Source organism: Canis lupus, chromosome 22, assembly GCF_048164855.1.
Source record: "Canis lupus baileyi chromosome 22, mCanLup2.hap1, whole genome shotgun sequence".
Classification (NCBI taxonomy): domain Eukaryota; kingdom Metazoa; phylum Chordata; class Mammalia; order Carnivora; family Canidae; genus Canis; species Canis lupus.
In genome coordinates, this window is record NC_132859.1 from 51,067,573 (window position 1) to 51,086,112 (window position 18,540).

General features: G+C 44.7%; 1 protein-coding gene and 1 pseudogene across 6 annotated transcripts in view; one reads left to right on the forward strand and one right to left on the reverse strand.

Annotated features, from left to right (window-relative positions):
* The first annotated feature begins 1,483 nt into the window (after window positions 1-1,483).
* ABHD12 (abhydrolase domain containing 12, lysophospholipase) overlaps window positions 1,484-18,540 on the forward strand; it is a 66,507-nt gene continuing 49,450 nt past the window's right edge. For 2 of the 6 annotated variants that reach the window (XM_072793615.1, XM_072793622.1), the window contains exon 1: window positions 1,496-1,841. In XM_072793615.1, the coding sequence (XP_072649716.1) occupies window positions 1,651-1,841 (191 nt within the window). In that variant the 5' untranslated portion in view covers window positions 1,496-1,650. The other 4 variants (XM_072793617.1, XM_072793616.1, XM_072793619.1 and 1 more) reach the window with 4 other exon arrangements.
* LOC140614351 (ubiquitin-conjugating enzyme E2 L3 pseudogene) lies at window positions 12,656-13,049 on the reverse strand (annotated as a pseudogene).

Below are 18,540 nucleotides of genomic sequence, written 5' to 3' on the forward strand. Positions count from 1 at the left end.
AAAGAGGGGATGCCTGGGGACATGGGGCTCCTTGAGGGAAGCCTGCTTCTCCCTCTGCCTGTGTCTCTGCCACAGTCCCTGGGCCCCCTCCTCTCCGTGAGTTTCTTGCTGATGAGAGTGCCCCTCCGTCGACCCTCTACCCTCTCTGTGTGTCTCTCATAAATAAATAAATAAAACCTTTAAATAAATTCAAAATGAGTATTTGAAGATATCCACACAATTATGAACGCTGGTTGTGGAATTTCTGTACCACAGTCAATGAAATTCTTTGGCAATTTACAAGTATCATTACAAAGCTAATAGGAGCTATTGATTTTATAAAAGCATTTCTTTTTTTTTTTTAAGATTTTATTTATTCATGAGAAACAGAGAGAGAGAGAGAGAGAGAGAGAGAGAGAGACAGAGACACAGGCATTGGGAGAAGCAGGCTCCATGCAAGGAGCCTGATGTTGGACTCGATCCCAAGACTGCAGGATCACACCCTGGGCCCAAGGCAGGCGTAAACTGCTGATCCACCCCAGGATCCCTATAAAAGCATTTCTAATTGATTTTAAATTATCAGTTGCCAATAGTTTTCAAGTGACACAAATGTTGAAATGGTGAAAGTTCACTTTATAATAAGTAAGCAAATCTCTCAGTTGTAGATCGTTTCTAAGAAATAATGCCATATTAAAGAATGCCAAAGCTGTAAAATTAACTGTGTGAAACTACTCTTTGTGAGATGAGTTGAATTAGTTCTTAACTTGGGTTTCACATTTGATATAGTTTTTTTTTTTTTTTTTTTTTTAAGATTTTTAAGTAATCCCCACACCCAATCCAGGGCTGGAACCTACAAGCCCAAATCAAGTTTGACTCATTGAGTGCGCAGCAAGGCGGACCGCCACCAGCTGCTACTAAAATGCTTCACAAAAATCTCAAATGAAATGGTTTTTAAGAAGTAAATTGTTTAATTCGGTTTTCATATGTTCAGCCCCAAAGTTAAAAGTTAAATTACTTATATGCTTGTGTCCAACAAAAAGTACCTAAAAGCATATTTTTCAAAGTAAACTGTTGTGGGAAAAATAGTTATAAATCATGAGGATGGTGGTTTGTTACCTTCTGCTTTCTGTCCTCATAAACAGGTTTCCGAGGGGTTCCCTCCCACTGGGTCTCCAGCCCTAGTGAACCCGAGCCAGAGCGGGAGATGGAAGAGCCAGCTGTCCCCGCGGCGCGGGCCCTCGACCCGGGGCAGAGCCAGGCGCGTCCGCTCGCGGCGCCGGGGACCCCGGCTCAGGCAACCCCGCCCCTGCGCCCACCAGCCCATCCCCGCCAGCATCACTGGTCCCCTGGCCCTGCCCGCACCGTGACGCCCTGCAAGGCTTCGGCCGCCCTTCTCCAAAATGGCCGCAGGTGTGCGCCGGCGTCGCGGGGCGCGCTCCCCGCGGAAGCACGGCGGGGGCGGGGCCGACGGGAGCCGGGCGCTGATTGGCCGGCGCGGCTGCCCCGTCCCGGGCGCCGGTCCGTACGGCCGCCGCCGCGGCCTGGGGCTGGGATGCTAGGGGCTGCGGGCTCCCGGCGGCTGCGGCTCCCGTGAGTGGCGGCGACTGCGACTGCGGCGCGGGCGGGCGAAGCGAGCGGGCACCGTCGGCAGCTGGCCGTGTCGGCCGCGGGATGAGGAAGCGGGCCGAGCCCGTCGCCTTGGAGCATGAGCGCTGCGCCGCCTCGGGCTCATCCTCCTCCGGCTCGGCCGCCGCGGCGCTGGACGCCGCCTGCCGCCTGAAACAGAAGCTGCGCCTGGCGGGCAAGGGGCCCTCGGAGCCGCGCTGCGCCGCGGACGCGGGCATGAAGCGGGCGCTGGGCAGGTGAGGTGGGGCGCCGGGGCCGGCCAGACCTGGCAGGCACGCAGCCCCTGGGCCCCCGCCTCTCCGCGAGGTTCTTGCTGATGGGAGCGCCCCCCGCCGACCCTCCACCCTCCGGCGTCCTCTCCCAGCCTCCCTCCGCCGCTCTCCCTCGCCTGGCCCGCAGGTGTGGCCCGCGGGCATCCTTCCCTCAGGTACCTGCCTGCGGGAGCGCCCCGACCGTCCTTCCACCCTCCGGTGCCCCCCTCCGGCCCCCCGTGGAGCCCAGCGCCGCGCCCCTACCCTTCCCGGGTGACCAGTGGGACCCCGTCCGCGGGCTGGACCAGCGTCCCTCCCAGGGGCTGCGAGCCGCGGGCGGTCGCCACCCGGCGCGGGGGAGGAGTGGGGGAGGGCCCGGGGGCGCCCCTGCTGCGGCCCCCGGACGCCCCGCAAGGAAGGGGGGACGCGGAGCGGTGGGCTGCAGATCCGGGCAGCTGGGATCCTTCGCCTCAGCTCTGCAGGGAGCTCAGGACCCACCGCCCCTCGCGCTGGGCTGGCGTCTGCGGAAGCTTACCTGGTCCCGGTTCTCACTTTGCTGAGTTTCTCCGGTAACTAGTTGTCAAGAAGTGGCATTCTCTGCCCAGAACTAATGAGGCCTTTGGGGGAAAGGTTAAATGGTGTGCTGTCGCCAAGGGTATGCCGCATCCTCAGCTGTTGGAGGGAAACCTGTGGGTGGGTGTGCGGATGGCTAGTGGTGCTTGAAATTTGTCTACACGGAGAATCTAGAGTTGGAGAATCTGGAAGTCTTTTAGCGTTTTGATTTCTCCCTCTGAGTAGGGGATGAATGTGTCCAGGTAGAGTTGATTTCAAGACTAAGGTAGTGTATTTCATAGGGACAAATTTCTCCCCGTATGCTGGCTCCATAATTAATCTGGCTGTTCTCAGAACGTATCATTCAAGGCAGTTTTGAAATCTGGATCTTTCACGGTTTTGAAGAAGTTAGTATGTAACGTTCTCAGGTGTTGCAGAGTCATTTCTTTTGGGGTCAACTGGAATGTCCTTAATTGACGCTGGCTGCTTCAGTGTCAAATATTTATCCAAATAGTCCCTAAAAATATCATTGCCTAAAAGATCATGAAATTGAAAAAAATAGAAATATGTATCCAAATAGACACTTTAATATTTTAACCTCATTGTTTAAAAAGTCATGGAACGAATTGTAGTCTCTCCTCTGTTAACATTCTTCCTGAAGGGCAAGAACTGACAGTATTTGTGTGTGTCTGTGTGTGTGTGTGTAAAGTTATCTTTACACTGCTCAGTGTCTTTTGTGAAACTAATTTGTTCTCTTTTTGTGGAAAGGTTATCTGCACTAAAGACTCATAAGTAGCTTTGATGTACTTTTGTGGGGTTTTTTGTTTGTTTGTTTGTTTAATCGGTTTTTATCTAACACCTAGATAAGTTTGGGAATTCTTTCTTTGAAGAAATGAAATTGTTAGGCACATTAGTGTTTGGGGGAAACAGTGCTGGCCTGGTACCTTCCTGGAAAGATGTACGGTATTAAAATGATATGCTTTGTTTTTGTTTTTGTTTTTGTTTTTTTGTATCAGGAGAAAGACATTCAATTGGTACTCATATCCTTTGGAGGAATGAAGGGCTCTTAGGTGATAAAAAGAAAAGCAGATGGCAGGAAAGCCAAATTTGTGTTACCCCATGTCTTCCTTCCCTATTTCTTGGAATGCTCTCCTGGACATTCGTCTCCTTTTGTTTTCTCCTTCACCCAGGTCTCTGCTCAACTGTCACATCCTCAGAGAGGCCCTCCCTGAGACCAGCCCATTCAAAATAGACTTCTTGCCACTCCCAACGCCCGTGTTCTATTTGCTTTTATCATCACACTTTTATCTCTCTCTCTTGACCTTGCAATTGTCTGTGTACTTGACTTGCTTTATTAGTTGTCTCCTCCCCTATAAGAATGGAAGCCCTAAGAGAGCAGGGCCATTGTTTCTTCCATTTTTCTGTCTCCAGTGCATGAACATAGTAGGTGGCAGAAAATACGTATTCAAATAGTATACGTAGAGTAGATAACTAAGAAGTGGAATTGCTGGACCAAGGAGTGTGTGTTTATAATTTTGAAAGGTGAGGCCAAAGTGCCCTCCAATGTACTGATGGGTACTTTCCCCAGCAGTGTCAATTGCCTCCCCTTCCTGTCAATACTTAATGTTCTCAAATATTTTAATCTTTTTTTCTACCTGATTGATGAAAATGACATCTGATTTGTAGCTTTAATTTGCATTTTTAATTGTTAGGTGGCAATTTTTGTGTGTTTTTATAAGCCTATTGTATACCTTTGGGTCTCTCATGACTTGCCTTTGTTTGGCACATTTCAGATAAACAAAAGGGAAGACAATATAATGAACCTCGATGTATATCCATCAGGTCTTCTTAAACAGCCATTTTTTGCTGATCTTGAATCATTTGTCTCTCCTCCCTCCATATTTTTGTAGGATGGGGGACTAGAATATTTTAAAACAATTTTATACATAGCTACTTCACAGTATAGCTTAAATAGGGACTTTTGAAATATATATAATCTCATTGCTATATTTATCAAAAATTCTTTATATTTATCAAAATTAACAATTTATTGCCTCTTAGTAATTTAATACCCAATACACATACACATTTCTCCAGTTGTCTCAGAAATGTCTTTTAAAATATGGTTTGTTGGGCAGCCCTGTGGCTCAGTGGTTTAGTGCCACCTTTGGCCCGGGGTGTGATCCTGGAGACCTGGGATCCAGTCCTGCATCGGGCTCCCTGCATGGGGCCTGCTTCTCCCTCTGCCTGTGTCTCTGCCTCTTTCTCTCTGTGTCTCTCATGAGTAAACAAATAAAATATTTTTTAAAAAATAAAATAAAATGTGGTTTGTTTAAAAATCCTGTAATTTATTTCTAATTACTTGATCTTTTTTGTTGTTGAAAATAGAATCCTTCCTTATATTACATATTTCTATTATTGTATTTACTAATTTTGTAAGCAGCAACTTATGTAATCATTGTTTCTAGTTGTTTTTGCAGTTGGTTCTCTTGGAATTTCAGATATCATATGTCAGTTACAAATAATATGAATTTCATCCCATGTTTTCTACTTTTTTATATCTCTTGTTTCTCATTTTTGGTTGCATTATATTTCTAGAACAGAATATATACAAGGGATGATGTCTTGTTCCTTACTTTACTGAGAATACTTTTAATATTTTTGCCACACTAGTTATTTTACTACAGGGTGTGTTGTTGCTGTTTGTTTTTTAAATCAAAAATGGTTCTTGAATTTATCAAATGCTGTTTTAGTGTCTGTGAAATTATCATGTAGATGTTTTTCCTTGACCTGTTAATATGAATTCTAGTAAGTTTTTATATTATTGAATCATCATTGAAAACTCTGTTAATGTGTAGCCAGATTGTATTAATATTTAACTTAGTCATTTTACATTGTCATTTGTGAGACTAGTGTGTAATTTTGTTTTTAAATGTAATCCTTATCAAGTTGTTTTAGTACTTTCTTTAGCTTTATTAAAAGCTTTTTCTTTTCTCTGCTTTAGCCAGTTTAAATGCTTTTGAAATGATCTGTTTTTTCAAATTTTGGTGAAATTGTCCTGTAAAACTACCTAAGCCTGGTGCTCTTTTAGATTTGCTCTCTTTCTGGGTTTAGTTTTGGTGATTTATACATTCATAGAAAATCATCTGTTTTATCTAACTTTTTCCTCTATATCTGGGGCTGTTCCCTAATTTTGTGTGCTTATATGCTTTTTCCCCTCTTGATTATTTAGTCTAGCGAGTGGTATATCAATACAGAGATATACACTGAAATTTCTTCTCCCAAAGAAAATATTTTTTTATTAATTAATTCTGGGAGACCAGGATGCTGCTGAGGGTTCTGGAGAAGTGGAGGGAACATCTGTCTGAAAGCAGCTACTGCACCCTCTCCTGTCACTGACCCTGGCAAGAAACGTGGTCCTAAGATGGCCAGATCACCCAGTCTCTCTAGAAGAGTAGCTGGTTGTGTGTTTGTGTGTGTATGTGTGAACTCAAACTTTGTAAACATTGGCAACTAATTCAGATAAAAACAATAACCTGGGAATAAAACAAAACACTTTTTGTTTTTTAAAATTTCTGGATTGGTCGTTTTTAAAGGTAAATGTTTATCTAACTCATATGTTGACCCTGGACTTCCTGAGAGGAAGGACTAGATATTAATTTTGTACAATATCTGGTAATTTTTGGCAAAGAAGTGATTCATGAGCCTTTCCTGTTCTTTTTCAGTAACCCTGGAGTTTTGGGGATTATGCTTTAAAGGCCTAAGTGGTCTAATTTGGACTCTAGGAAGGTGATAGTGAGATTTATGGGTCTGCATGCTTCAGTGAACTAGTCTTTATCCTTCTACCCCCAGCTCATAAGTGGTTCTGCCAGTGACTGAGGTCAGTGGGCTGCATGGGAGGCTGCATTTCATAGCCGCTGATTCTTGCATGTAAATACAGGGAACCTGAGGCATCACCCTCAGTCCCTCTTTGACCCAAAGCAAGGAACTTCATCCAGCTGCTAATGGTTTCACTGTATCCAGAAAGGCAGGTGGCTGAGGTTAATAATACTCATCTCCTTCAACATCAGCCTTCCTGAGCTCACCCCAGAAGTTCTTCGCATGGTATCTCTTTGTATACTGAGAGGTTAGAAGGTTCTGAGCTAGCTTTTGCAGTTTAAGTTTACTTTTTTTTTTTTTAAGATTTTATTTACTTATTCATGAGAAACAGAGAGAGAGAGGCCGAGACACAGGCTCTATGCAGGGAGCCTGATGCGGGACTCGATCCTGAGTCTCCAGGATCATGCCCTGGGTTGGAAGGTGGCGCTAAAGCGCTGAGCCACCCAGGCTGCCCAGTTTACTTTGTTCCATTCCCCTTCTCCTTCCACTCCCGAGAGTACGTTCTGTGCCTGGACTGGGACAAGCAAGGGGGCAGGCTTTGTTTATGGCACCTCAGCTAGGGCCCCCAGCTGGGTCCATCTCTTCCCAGTTGTGGTTTATCTTCTCAAGGCCACACTCCAACTCCGGACCCAGGACACTGGGATCTAGCGCTTCTCTGATGTCTCCCTCTTTGGTGGGACTTTGTGCCCTGTATCTTTGCTTCCTTTCCAGTTCCTTTTTAGCCAATGCATACTTTCCTTTCTCAAGGGAGTGTCTGTCTTGTAACTGGGCAAACACTGCTCATACGTTGGAGATATTTTTGAGTAGATCAAAGGCTCCTGAAGACATTACCATAAAGGTAGCCTTGGAGAGAGGTGTAGAAGATGGGTCATTTTTTAAATTTTGTTTTAAGATTTTATTTATTTATTCATGAGAGAGACAGAGAGACGCAGAGACATAGGCAGAGGGAGAAGCAGGTTCCATGCAGAGAGCTCTACGCGGGACTCAATCCCCTGTCCCCAGGATCACACCCTGGGCCGAAGGCGGCGCTAAACCGCTGAGCCACCCAGGCTGCCCAAGATGGGTCATCTTGTCAGGGTTATACTGACAGCAGTGGAGATAGGCTGCCTTTCCAGACTTGTGATCCTCCTCCTCAACCCACTAGGGCACTTTTCTTTCCAAAATGAAGTCTACAGGAAAAATTTTTACTGTAATATGATATTGGAAACTGGCAGATTAAGTCCGTGCTCTTCTCCCAGAGACGATGCAACAGAACTTGGGTTTGGGTGGGTTTGTGCTTTGACAGAGGGCTCTTTCAGCACCAGGAGTGGGTAAATCATCTTGTTCTGAACTGAAGGATTACTTAGGATGGGGGATGCTGACACAGGGAAGAACAGTAGCAGGAAGCTTTGGCTGAGATGTCCATTTAGCCAATAGACCCATTATTTGGGCCCGGTCCTCCTCATTGTAGTATCATTTGATATCTTAAAGGAAAGCCCACATAGATGACGAAGTCCCAAGTGTGTTTTCAGGTTCTGTGGCTTGGGGAGACTTGTTTAACCTTTTGAGTTTGTTTCTTCCTCTGTAATGGGCTAGAAATACCTTCCCTGTAGGATTGAGGTGAAGCTCAGGTGTACAGAAGAGCTGGGTGCACGGTGAGCATTGAGTCAGTGGCACCTTCTACTTTGGTCACCCCCAGGATTATTACTAATATTGTTAGTTGGGAGTACTGAGAAAGCTCTGTTAACTTAGGTCAGGAGGAATTTACCCCCCTCTTCTCTGCCCCCAAGTTATTTCAGTATGTCTTCCCAGCCAGTTATCATCATGATCATGATCAGTGAATGATCAGTGATCAGTGAATCATGATCAGTGAATCATGATCTGTGAATGTATCTGTGGCTATTACAACATTTGTAACAATACTGTTGGGTTATTCAACACTTTTTTCACCTGTTCACTTAGCAGAGTTTGAGTACTCTGCTAAGTGTTATATAGAGTAACTCTCAGTGCTGAGGCCATAGCAGTGGATGCGGGTCACATCTCATGGACTTTACATTCTGATAGGGGAGGCAGATAACAAACAAGTGAGAACGAGCTGTGTCAGGTGCTTGGGGTTCTAAGGAGAAAAGTAGGCCAATAAAGAGCACCTGTGACATAAACATGATATAGGTGGCAGGAGTCCCTTCTGATAAGGGCCATTTGAATGGAAGCCACTGGCTTCTTTAGAGTGGAGAAATGCCTTGATGTGATGTGTGTCATTACCGTGTCACTCTGACACCTGTGACAGGTATGGACTGGAGAGCCAGAGAGAACAGGAAGACCAGTTAGGAGTCATCCAGGCAATAGAAGATGGGGGCTGGAGCTGGCAGTAGCTGTGGAGGGAAGAAGTGCTGCAGTCTGGATCTCTTGCAAAGGAGAGGTCAACAGGATTTGCAGTAGTTTACTGTGAAAGAGCAAGGACGGTCAGAGATGCTTCACCAGTTTTCTTTTGAGCAGCCAGAGGCAAGGAGCTGCCATGTGCTGAGATGGGGCAGTTGTGGGAAGAGCAAGTGCTCTGGGAGGTTATGAGTTTGGTTTGGGGCATATTGTGGTGTCTCCTCTTGCAGATTCAGTAGGTAGGAGGAGCCAGAGATCCAGGGAGTTAGGCTGACTTCTGACTGTTACCTGAAGAAGGTATTTAGAATCATGACAGAGTCTGAGGGCTGGGCTGCAGGTCCTCAGTGGTTAGGGGCTGGGAGAAGAAGAGACCTGGAAGAAGCAAAAGAATGGATTAGGAAGAGGACTCGGATGGGCGGCAGCTGGGTGAAGAGAAGCCTGTTGCAGAGAAAGTTGATCTGCTTTTGGATTTGGTGACATGGAATTGAGTGATTGAAAAGAGTGAGTACTTGGAATGATGGGGGTAAAAACCTGAAAGAGTGGCTCAAGGGAGAGGTGGAGAGAAGAAATGCAGATAGCTTTTTAAAAGGAGTTTTACTATAAAAGAGAACAAAGATAAGGGAGAGGCTTCTGACCAGTGCTATTGTTGTTAAAGCTTGTTGCCATGCTCAGTGGGATGGTCCAGTAGGGAAAGGCTGGCCTTGTAGACACTGGTGGCATGGTGTCTTTGGGACCCAGTACCCCAAGGCTAAGTGGAGGATCACCAGACACGAAAATTGGCCAAGCAGCCCATGAAGGTGCAGGGGGGTGGTTAGATTTGTGGAGGGAGTGTTCGAAGTTGTCTTCTGCGTGCTTCTACTTTCTCTGTGAAATAAGAGCATTGTTATCCACTGAGGGCTAGTGGGGGCGGAGGCGCTGCAGGTGTTTCCCTTTCACTTCTCCACCTGGATGGTCCTAGTTCTTTGTCCTTGACCTAAACACACTGTTCCACCATATTTGCTAAACATTAATGTGAATAATCATGCTACCTAGCAGGGACTCTTCTTTTTGACATGTAACATTTCAGAAGTGGCTGTCACGGGAAGTCATTTCAGCAGTGAGCTGCGTGTCTGAGAAACCACGCTTGTTCCTGTACTTGAGTGCTGCCTATTCCGGGGGCCTTGAGCAGGAGGGCAGTGGCTCCACAGGGATCCTGCACACATCCCCATGATGAGGGGGTTACAGCTGGATTAGAGGTGGAGGTAGGAAGAGGAACAGCATGAACTGAGGTCAACATAGAGTGACTGTGTGGGACTCAGGCAGAATCCTTACCTCTCAGGTTTTGCTAATACACAAATAGCTGTTTTTGAGTAGAATTTGTTGAGATGGCACTTGTGGAGTTGTCGTAATATCTGTGCTCTGTTATGGAAGTGTCCAAAAGCGTAAAAAGAGGGTAAGGTTGATGAGTGTCCATGTGAATAGTTTTCAGAAGAGTAAGACTCTTCGTTTTGCAAAGATGAAGATAGAGAAGAGGCGTCACAGAAGGAATACAAGCAGATTTCAGGAATGCTTGACTTTTGGATCTGTTTCTGAAGCTTGAAAACAGTTGCCCTGAGCTTTAGGGTAAGAAGAGAAAGTTCAGATTGTTTTCAGTTCTTACCAAACTTGTGGGATCTCCATGCAAGGTTTAGGTGTATTAACTAGACTATTCATATGGGAAGGGAGGAATGTTCAGGGCTGAAGCAGGCCATTTTGATGCAGTAGTAGTAGTTCCAGGGGTCCCTGAGAGACGTATATGGCTTTTAACTGTTTTCTTCTCCTGGTCATGTGTACAACAGAGACTTCCTACCCTTTCTTCTTTCATCCTTGACTTGTGCCATTCCTGGTCCTAGAAGATCATTTTGCTTCTACCTGGAAATGGATGCCCATAGGTTGTTTTATTCAGCACATAGTTATATTACTTGGGTTGTTGGTCACATGCATGCTAGGCACTGGGAATGTGAAGATGGAAGGAAACAGTACGTATTCTTGGGGAGTTCATTGTCTGTCAGTTTTTCTTATAGCAGCCATCAGTTCTTACGCTCAAATATTTTAATGATATCTACAGTAAATACAAAATGCAGGCATGGCAGGAGATGGTGAGTCTGATCTCACTTTTGTCTTTTGTTGTTCTGACTTTTTTTGTGTGTGCCGATTTATCTTCAGAGAATCTCATCTTTCAGGCTCTCACTTCATTGACAGGATGTAGTACATCCTATCAATGCATCCCTGGCATACTAAGATTTCTGTAGGTATAAGAAAAGAAATTCTCACAGTTTGGGGACACAGCATGCTTCAATAAGATACGTCGTGGCAGAACCTGTGGGAAGGAAAATAAGACAGGACATTTGATATTTGGCTTAGGGTTCCAGAAGGAAGGGACTGTTAGAACAGTATAGGCCAGCTGGGAGCCTGCCATTACAGCCCCGGGGCCTCGGAGACTGCACAAGGGAGATTCTGCAGTCACCAAGGCAAGGATCTCCACATGTGACCCTATCCCAGGGGATGGTGATCACCATGGTGAAAGGCAGTCCCCACGGAACCCTCTCTTTCCCTCTCTTAGTCTCTCATTTAAATTTTTTTTTTAATTTTTTATTTATTTATTTATGATAGTCACAGAGAGAGAGAGAGAGGCGCAGAGACACAGGCAGAGGGAGAAGCAGGCTCCATGCACCGGGAGCCCGATGTGGGATTCGATCCCGGGTCTCCAGGATCGCGCCCTGGGCCAAAGGCAGGCGCTAAACCGCTGCGCCACCCAGGGATCCCTCATTTAAATTTTTTTTCTGATAATAAAAGTAATAAAGATACCTTAATAAAAATTTAAAACAATGTAGATAATGATAAAGTGGAATTTCCCTAGATAATTAGTATTAACAGTATTGCTTGCATGCTTCTTCTTTCATTCATCTGACAAATACTTGTTACACATACCCCTACTATGTGCAAGGGGGTATGGACAAATGCACAACAGCCAGACAGGTCCCAGCCTTTACAGAGCTTACATTGTCATGAAGGACAAAGGCAGCGGAAAAGGCAGTGCTTAAATATGCAGTAAAATTGAAGGGGTGCAAGTTGGTATAAAGAAAAATAAAACAAGGCGGTGTTAAACACGAGACAACAGGCCTCAAATGGAGTCCCTTATGCTAAGCCGTACGTTGCCAAACCAAGACCTAACTTAATTATAGCTTCAGCTCTCCCAAAAATGGAATCTTAAACCACTTGTTCAGGAAATGCCTGATCAGCACTAGTGAGTTAATCCGCCTTAACAGGCCCCTGCCATCCCTTAAAGGAAAGGGACCAGACAAAAAACAATCCACTTTTTTGCCCATTGTAACTTCCTTGTTCATGCTCACTTCTGCCTGTAAAAGCCTTTCATTTTGTATAGCTCTTCCATGCTCCTTTCTGTCTGCTGAATTAGATGCTGGCTGAGTCATGAATTGTTGAATAAAGCCAATAAGATCTTTAAAATGCACTCCGTTGAATTTTTGGCTTTATGTAACAATCGGTAATGCAGTTGTGTGTAAAGCACCTGAAAACAAACTATACTGTAGTGTAAAACATTCTAGTCTCTGGCAGGAGAATAAGGCCTTTTCACAGCAGCACAATTCTGCCAACATCCTCATGAGTTTTTGTTTTCTTCTCTGGGAACAAAGAAACATTTATGGATTGTTCTTGTGTATTTTATTAAGGCCTTAATGTTTTCTTTTCTTTTTCTTTTTTTAGAACATCTTAAATTTTTAATCCGTTCTTTACAAGTTACCTCGGCCACTTTTGATTAAGAATACTGTAGAAAGTTAGTAACTGCCGCAAGCAAAGGCCAGGCGGCGGCACGTGTCAGTTTTCCACAGAGTCCTGCTTTGCGGGGGGTCTGAATGCGCTGCTCGGGGTCTCCGCTCCCGCCCACTGGAATCGGTGGTGGCAGAGTTTAGTCGACAGGTGGCTTCTCCCCATATTTCTTTGTAAGCTCTTCAGTGTTTTTACGATCCTTAGAGTATTTATTCTTCAGCCACGTCGGCCCGAAGTGGGTACTCAGGCTGGGGGTCATTCACCAGTGCTCTGAGGGACTGGATTGCTTGGTCGGTTTTGGGTGCTGGCTTCCAGTTTTCAGCACTAATTACTGGCAGACAGACCTGCCCCTTTTCATCAATGTTCGGGTGATAGATCTTTGTTTTAAATGTGATCTTCGGTGGTTTGAATGGGTACTCTGCTGGAAAGTTGATTTCGATTCTGAAGGCCCCCTTATCATATGGAGGGTTGTCAGGAACAGTAAGCCCTTGCCAAGTCAATAAATTAGCCTCATCACCCTGGATGTTACGGAAGTTTTTCATTCCACGTTTGCGGGTTTCTTCAAGCTCCTTCATCAGCCTCCTGCTGGCCGCCGTCTTGGATATGGTACTGCTCTTTTTTTTTTTAGATTTTATTTATTTATTCATGAGAGACACAGAAGGAGAGAGAGGCAGAGACACAGGCAGAGGGAGGAGCAGGCTCCATGCAGGGAGACTGATGTGGGACTTGATCCCGGGTCTCCAGGATCACACCCCAGGCTGCGGGCGGCGCTAAACCGCTGAGCCACCTGGGCTGCCCAAGGCCTTAATGTTTTCAATTCTATTGAGTGAAATTGGCCCCGTTACTCCCTGTGTTTGAATAAGATTTTGAAGATTGTTCTTCAGGTTTCCACCTGTGAACTAAGAAAAATGTAACCAACTCTTAGTCTTGGGGAATGAATCCTGGCTTTACATGTTATGGAAATGTTTACATATTATATATTACATACATATTTTACATACTGTTTACCCTTGAACAATATGGGGGATGAGGGTACCCAACCTCACACGCTCAAAAAACTGTATATAACTTTTGAGTCCCCAAAGCTTAACTAGTAGCCTACTGTTAACTAGAAGTCTTCCCAATGAACAGGTGATTAACACATATTTTCTATGTTATGTGTATTATGTACTGTATTCCTACATAAAGTAAGCTAGAGATAAGAAAATAATATTAAGAATGCCTAGGTAGCTCAGTGGTTGAGCATCTGCCTTTAGCTCAGGTTGTGATCTTGGGGTCCTGGGATCAAGTCTCGCATCAGGCTTCCCTGTCTGTGACTTTTTGGGGTGGGGAGTGGGGACCAGAGAGGGGCAGAAGGGAGGAATTAACAAGGACAAGATGAAACTTTTGGGATGATGAGTATGTTCACTATCTTGATTGTGGTGATGGCTTCAAAAGTGTTCACATGTATTAAAATTGATAAAATTAGAAACTTTAAACAAGTGCAGTTCATATCAACTGTATCTCAAAGCTGTTTAAAAAATAAAACAAATGTTATAGAGCTTTTATGTGAGCATTTTGAAACAAAAAAAAATTTTTTTTTTCCCTAACTTTCATTCTCACCTGTGTACTTGACACCACCCAGAACTTCTGTGGGTTTGGCTGCCACCAGCCTTGGGGATTCTGAGCATGGTTGGGTGATCAGAAACCCTAAGGAGAAAACCCAGGGGGACTGAATTTTATTCTCTTTCATTCTAAAAATTTTCTAGATATCATTCCAAATGAGGATTTTGTTGGATTGGAAGAGTGGACCAGATCCAAGGACCTGAGCTCAGTCCAAGGACTTGAGCTCAGTCCCCAGCAGAGGCCTTATCTTGAGCAAATTATTTAATAGCTATGAGCTTAGTTTCCATATCTCTATACTGGGAGTGTTCACTGTCCTGCCTGCTTCACTCAGTTGTGCTAAGATTGCAACAAGATCAGATCAGCATTAAACAAGTATAAAGTGGCATAATGCTTTTCTCTCTCTCTGTCTAGTCTACCATTTCTGTCAATTTAAAAGAACTTCACAGGAGACATCTATTTTACATGTTAGTTTGTTTTCCCAGTATGTATATACTTCTTTGAGATATTAAATTACTTATGTTGCTAATACATGTTCAGTTCTTATATTTTTGCTTTGCATTGCCACAGGTTTCAGAACTTTCTCAGATACCTTTTTTGGTGTGAAAGTAGGTTTGGAAAGCAGGTACTTTCTTGTTCTGGTTGGTAAAAAGTACTTAGTTCTGATAAACAGTTCTAGAGCAAGACAAACAATGCTTCTTGAGTGAACAGCTAAATGAAAAAGGAGCTAAACTAATTTCCCAAATGAGACAGCCTTTTGGAAATATTTATTGTGGGAAAATACATGTAACACAGTTTACCATTTGTAAGCGTACAATTTCATGGCATTAAGCACATTCAGAAGTTGTGCAGCCATTGCTACTCTCCGTCTCTAGAACCTTTTCATTTTCCCGAACAGAAACTCTGTACTTATTAAACACTAACTCTTCACTCCCAACCTCAGCCCCTAATGACAACTGTTAAACCTTCTGATGACTTCAGGTTCCTCATAGAAGTAGAATCAGAATATTTGTCCATTTGTGTCTAACTTATTTCACTTAGCATAACGTCTTCAGGGTCCATCCACGGTGTGACATATGTCACAGTTTTCTTCCTTTTTAAGGTTGAATAATATTCCATTGTGTGTACATAACCACATTTTCTTTGAGACGGCTTTATTTTTATTAGGGATGAGGAAAGTTAAAATTATTTTCTGTACTTGCACTGTTGATAAGATAGAGAAGCAGTGTATAAAAAAAGGAAAGCAGTGTATTGATTTTTGCCAGTATAAACCTTCCTATCATTTGTGCATTAGCTCTTACCGCCATCGAAAATCCAGGACTTGTGCTGTCCTGACTGGGCCAGGAAGAGCAAAACCCCATATTAGATGCTAAAGAGATGTCATTATGCTAGCTCCGTTTGAGGAGTGAGGCCAGAATTTTATCTTCTTGCCTGTAACCAGTACTGCTTCCATAAACGAAAGAAAGCATATAGGAACAAGAGCCCTGAAGTGAGATCTGGGGGTTTCTGGAACGAGTTTTGCCCTGAAATGAGGTCCCTCTTGTGTACAAAGCAAACAGAAAACGGGACAACAGGTGTGAAGAGGAAGGCAGGAAAAATGGAAGAAATCTGTGGTACCATTCCTGAGAAGCAGGAATCCTGAATATTGGCTTAGGGGGCCCATGGCAGTTTTTGAAGTAAATTTTTGCTGCATGGAAGAGAAATGAAAGAATAAGGACAGTATAGAAAGTATCTTATAAAGGTAAATTTATGTAGTGTTTGAATACTGAGACGGTGTCCTTTGTATCTTTTTTGGTATTAAAATGTTATCAGATTAGCTAGTTTTTGAAATCCTCGCTTGGTAAAACTAAAAAATTGGTTAACACTGTGTCAGTCCTCACTTTGTGGAAAATTTTGCTAGTTCGTAGCTTACAAAAATCTAGGAACTGGTGTGTGTGTTTGGTGTGTGTGTGCGCGTGCACACGCATTTGCATAGTGGGGGACAGGTAGGGGTAGGTTGGGAGAAGCCACCTCTGGAGAGGTGAATCAAGCCTGCTGCTGATTCCAGGCTGTGACTGCATATGAGGGCTGGCCACAGAAAGATCTGATGGGTGGCTGCCACTTGTGTGCAGTATGGTTCCACTGTACTTAATGCCTGTGTCCACTCAGTGGACCTTTGTGTAGGAGCTGAGGCTACCACACCAGGTCTTGATCTGAGGCCCCTCAACAGTAGGAACGCTGTGTTTGCAAAGCTTTGAAAGCAGCAGTCTTCCTGATCAGCCTACATATCTTGTGTCCCAGCCTCCCCTGTCTTTCAAAAACAGCATCTAGCAAGTTGGTGATTGCTGATGATGGGCGAAAGGAAGGTAGGTGAAGGAGCTACAGAGTGCTAAGGGGTGGGCTCCTGAGGTCACAAGCCTGTGCAGAGTTGATGGAGGCTTGGCCTCCTTTGGGACCTTCTCAGTAGTTTAGCAGCTCCCATCTTATCAGTTTTGCCAGAGTGGCTGGCAGGGTCTGGATACCTGCTGCAGAGGCTGTGGGGAAAGCAGACCTCCAGGGAAAGCACTGCATGAAGCTCACCTTGCTAGCCCCTCTGCTGTCTGGTCAGTGACTGTGAGTCAAGGGGACCTTCCAGTTCACAGCATAAGTGACCACGAACATTGAAGGATGAATCTGTCCAGGATACCTGTAGTCAACTCCAGTAATGATTTCTGTGTTATCAATGTACACTCTTTTAATAGATCCTGGAAACTCAGTCTTCCCGGATAGGAAAATTCAAAGTATGGGATGCCTGAGTGGCTCAGTTGGTTCTGACCACCTCTTGATTTCAGCTCAGCTCTTGATCACAGGGTTGTGAGTTTTAGCACCACAATGGGCTCCATGCCCATTGTGTCTCCACCACAGACCCTAACTTTATAAGATATAGTCAGTATGGAATTGAGCTTATGCAGACATACTACATTAGTACGTTGACAGTGCTTGTTTAGGATCATATGATACGAGATGATTTTTATTCTTTTTAATGCTTTGTTGACAACTTTGCAAATTTTCTACATTTATCTGTTAATCAGCTTTTTTCATAAAGGTCTGAAAAAGTAATCCCTGTTGAATCTTGCAAGTATATTCCCTTTTTCCCTTTCCTTCTCACAGACATCAAAATTTATTTAATTCATTCATTCATTCATTCATTCATTCATTCATGAAAGACAGGGAGAGAGAGAGGCAGAGACACAGAGGGAGAAGCAGGCTCCACGCAGGGAGCCCGATGTGGGACTTGATCCCGGGACTCCAGGATCATGCCCTGGGCCGAAGGCAGGCACCAAACCAAATAAAATCTTAAAAAAAAAAAAGAAAAAGGTCTCTCTGGATGTGTAATAGGAGGGTAGTGAGATGGAGGTTTCATTTAGACGTTTCTTTTGGAAGGCCAGGGTATTGCTCTGAAAGCGGGGTGTGTTCAGAGAGTATATGAAACATAGTTAATGGTGTATGGGAAGGAAATTTTGCAACTTACAATTATATTCATATTTGAAATTAACCAACATACACATGCAGACCAATTATACATGCGTATAATTTAATTTTAAATGCATACATACAGAGGGCATGCTGCAAAAAATGTTGGTGGAAGGTATAGTCACAAAAGTTTGGGCCCACTGTTCTGTGCAAGGTATGTTGTTGGCCTGCCCCAGAGAGACAGCATTTGGGGTGGTTAGAGGCAGATGGAGTTGAGATGTGTTTTGGAGACTTGGTATAGGTTGGAAGTGGAGGGAGGTAGGGGTGAGGGACTAGTGTCAGGAATGACTCCTGGGGGCCTGTGTGGGTCTTGGGCACATGGTGTTTGCTGAGGTGGAGAACTTAGAGGAGAAGCAGATTTTGGGAGTAGAAGATCAAGAACTTGGTTTTGGAGGTGCTAATTTGAGTGGTCTGTGAGACTCCAAATGGAGATGGTGAGGAGACCATTCAGTCCTTCAGGTTCCACATTGTTGGGTCTTACCTTAGGGCCCTCTGGCAGGGAGAGGAATTTTGGTGAGGACAGACCAGGTCATGCTGCAGAACCCCTGGCTTTCAGGTATGTCTCACTCCCACTACATGTCCAGCCGTATGTCCATTGTAGGCTTGCCTCACTGAGGTCACCTGGGGAGCCAGGCCAGAGCAGGGGCTTCCTCCCTTCCTCCATCTTGCCCAAGGTTGCTGCTCCTAAAGTCTCTTCTCGCTTACATTTCCTCAGTCTCTAACTTTAAAAGGGATGGGGATGGCCATCCTACCATGACCCGGTGGGTGGGCGGAGAACCAGAGATAATTGGTGAGCAGCACTGGTGACTGCAGGTAATTCTGCAGAGGGGGCTCATGGGCTTGCCATCTTTAGTAGTTGATAGTGGGGGAGCACCCGGCATGCATAGCAGAGAACATCGTGCCCTCCTGGCCTTCTTTTGGGTTTGGGCATGCCCCAGGGGGACTCGGGAAGAACTCTCCTCAAGGAAGGTCCTTTGACTCAGTAGAAGGTTCAAGTATT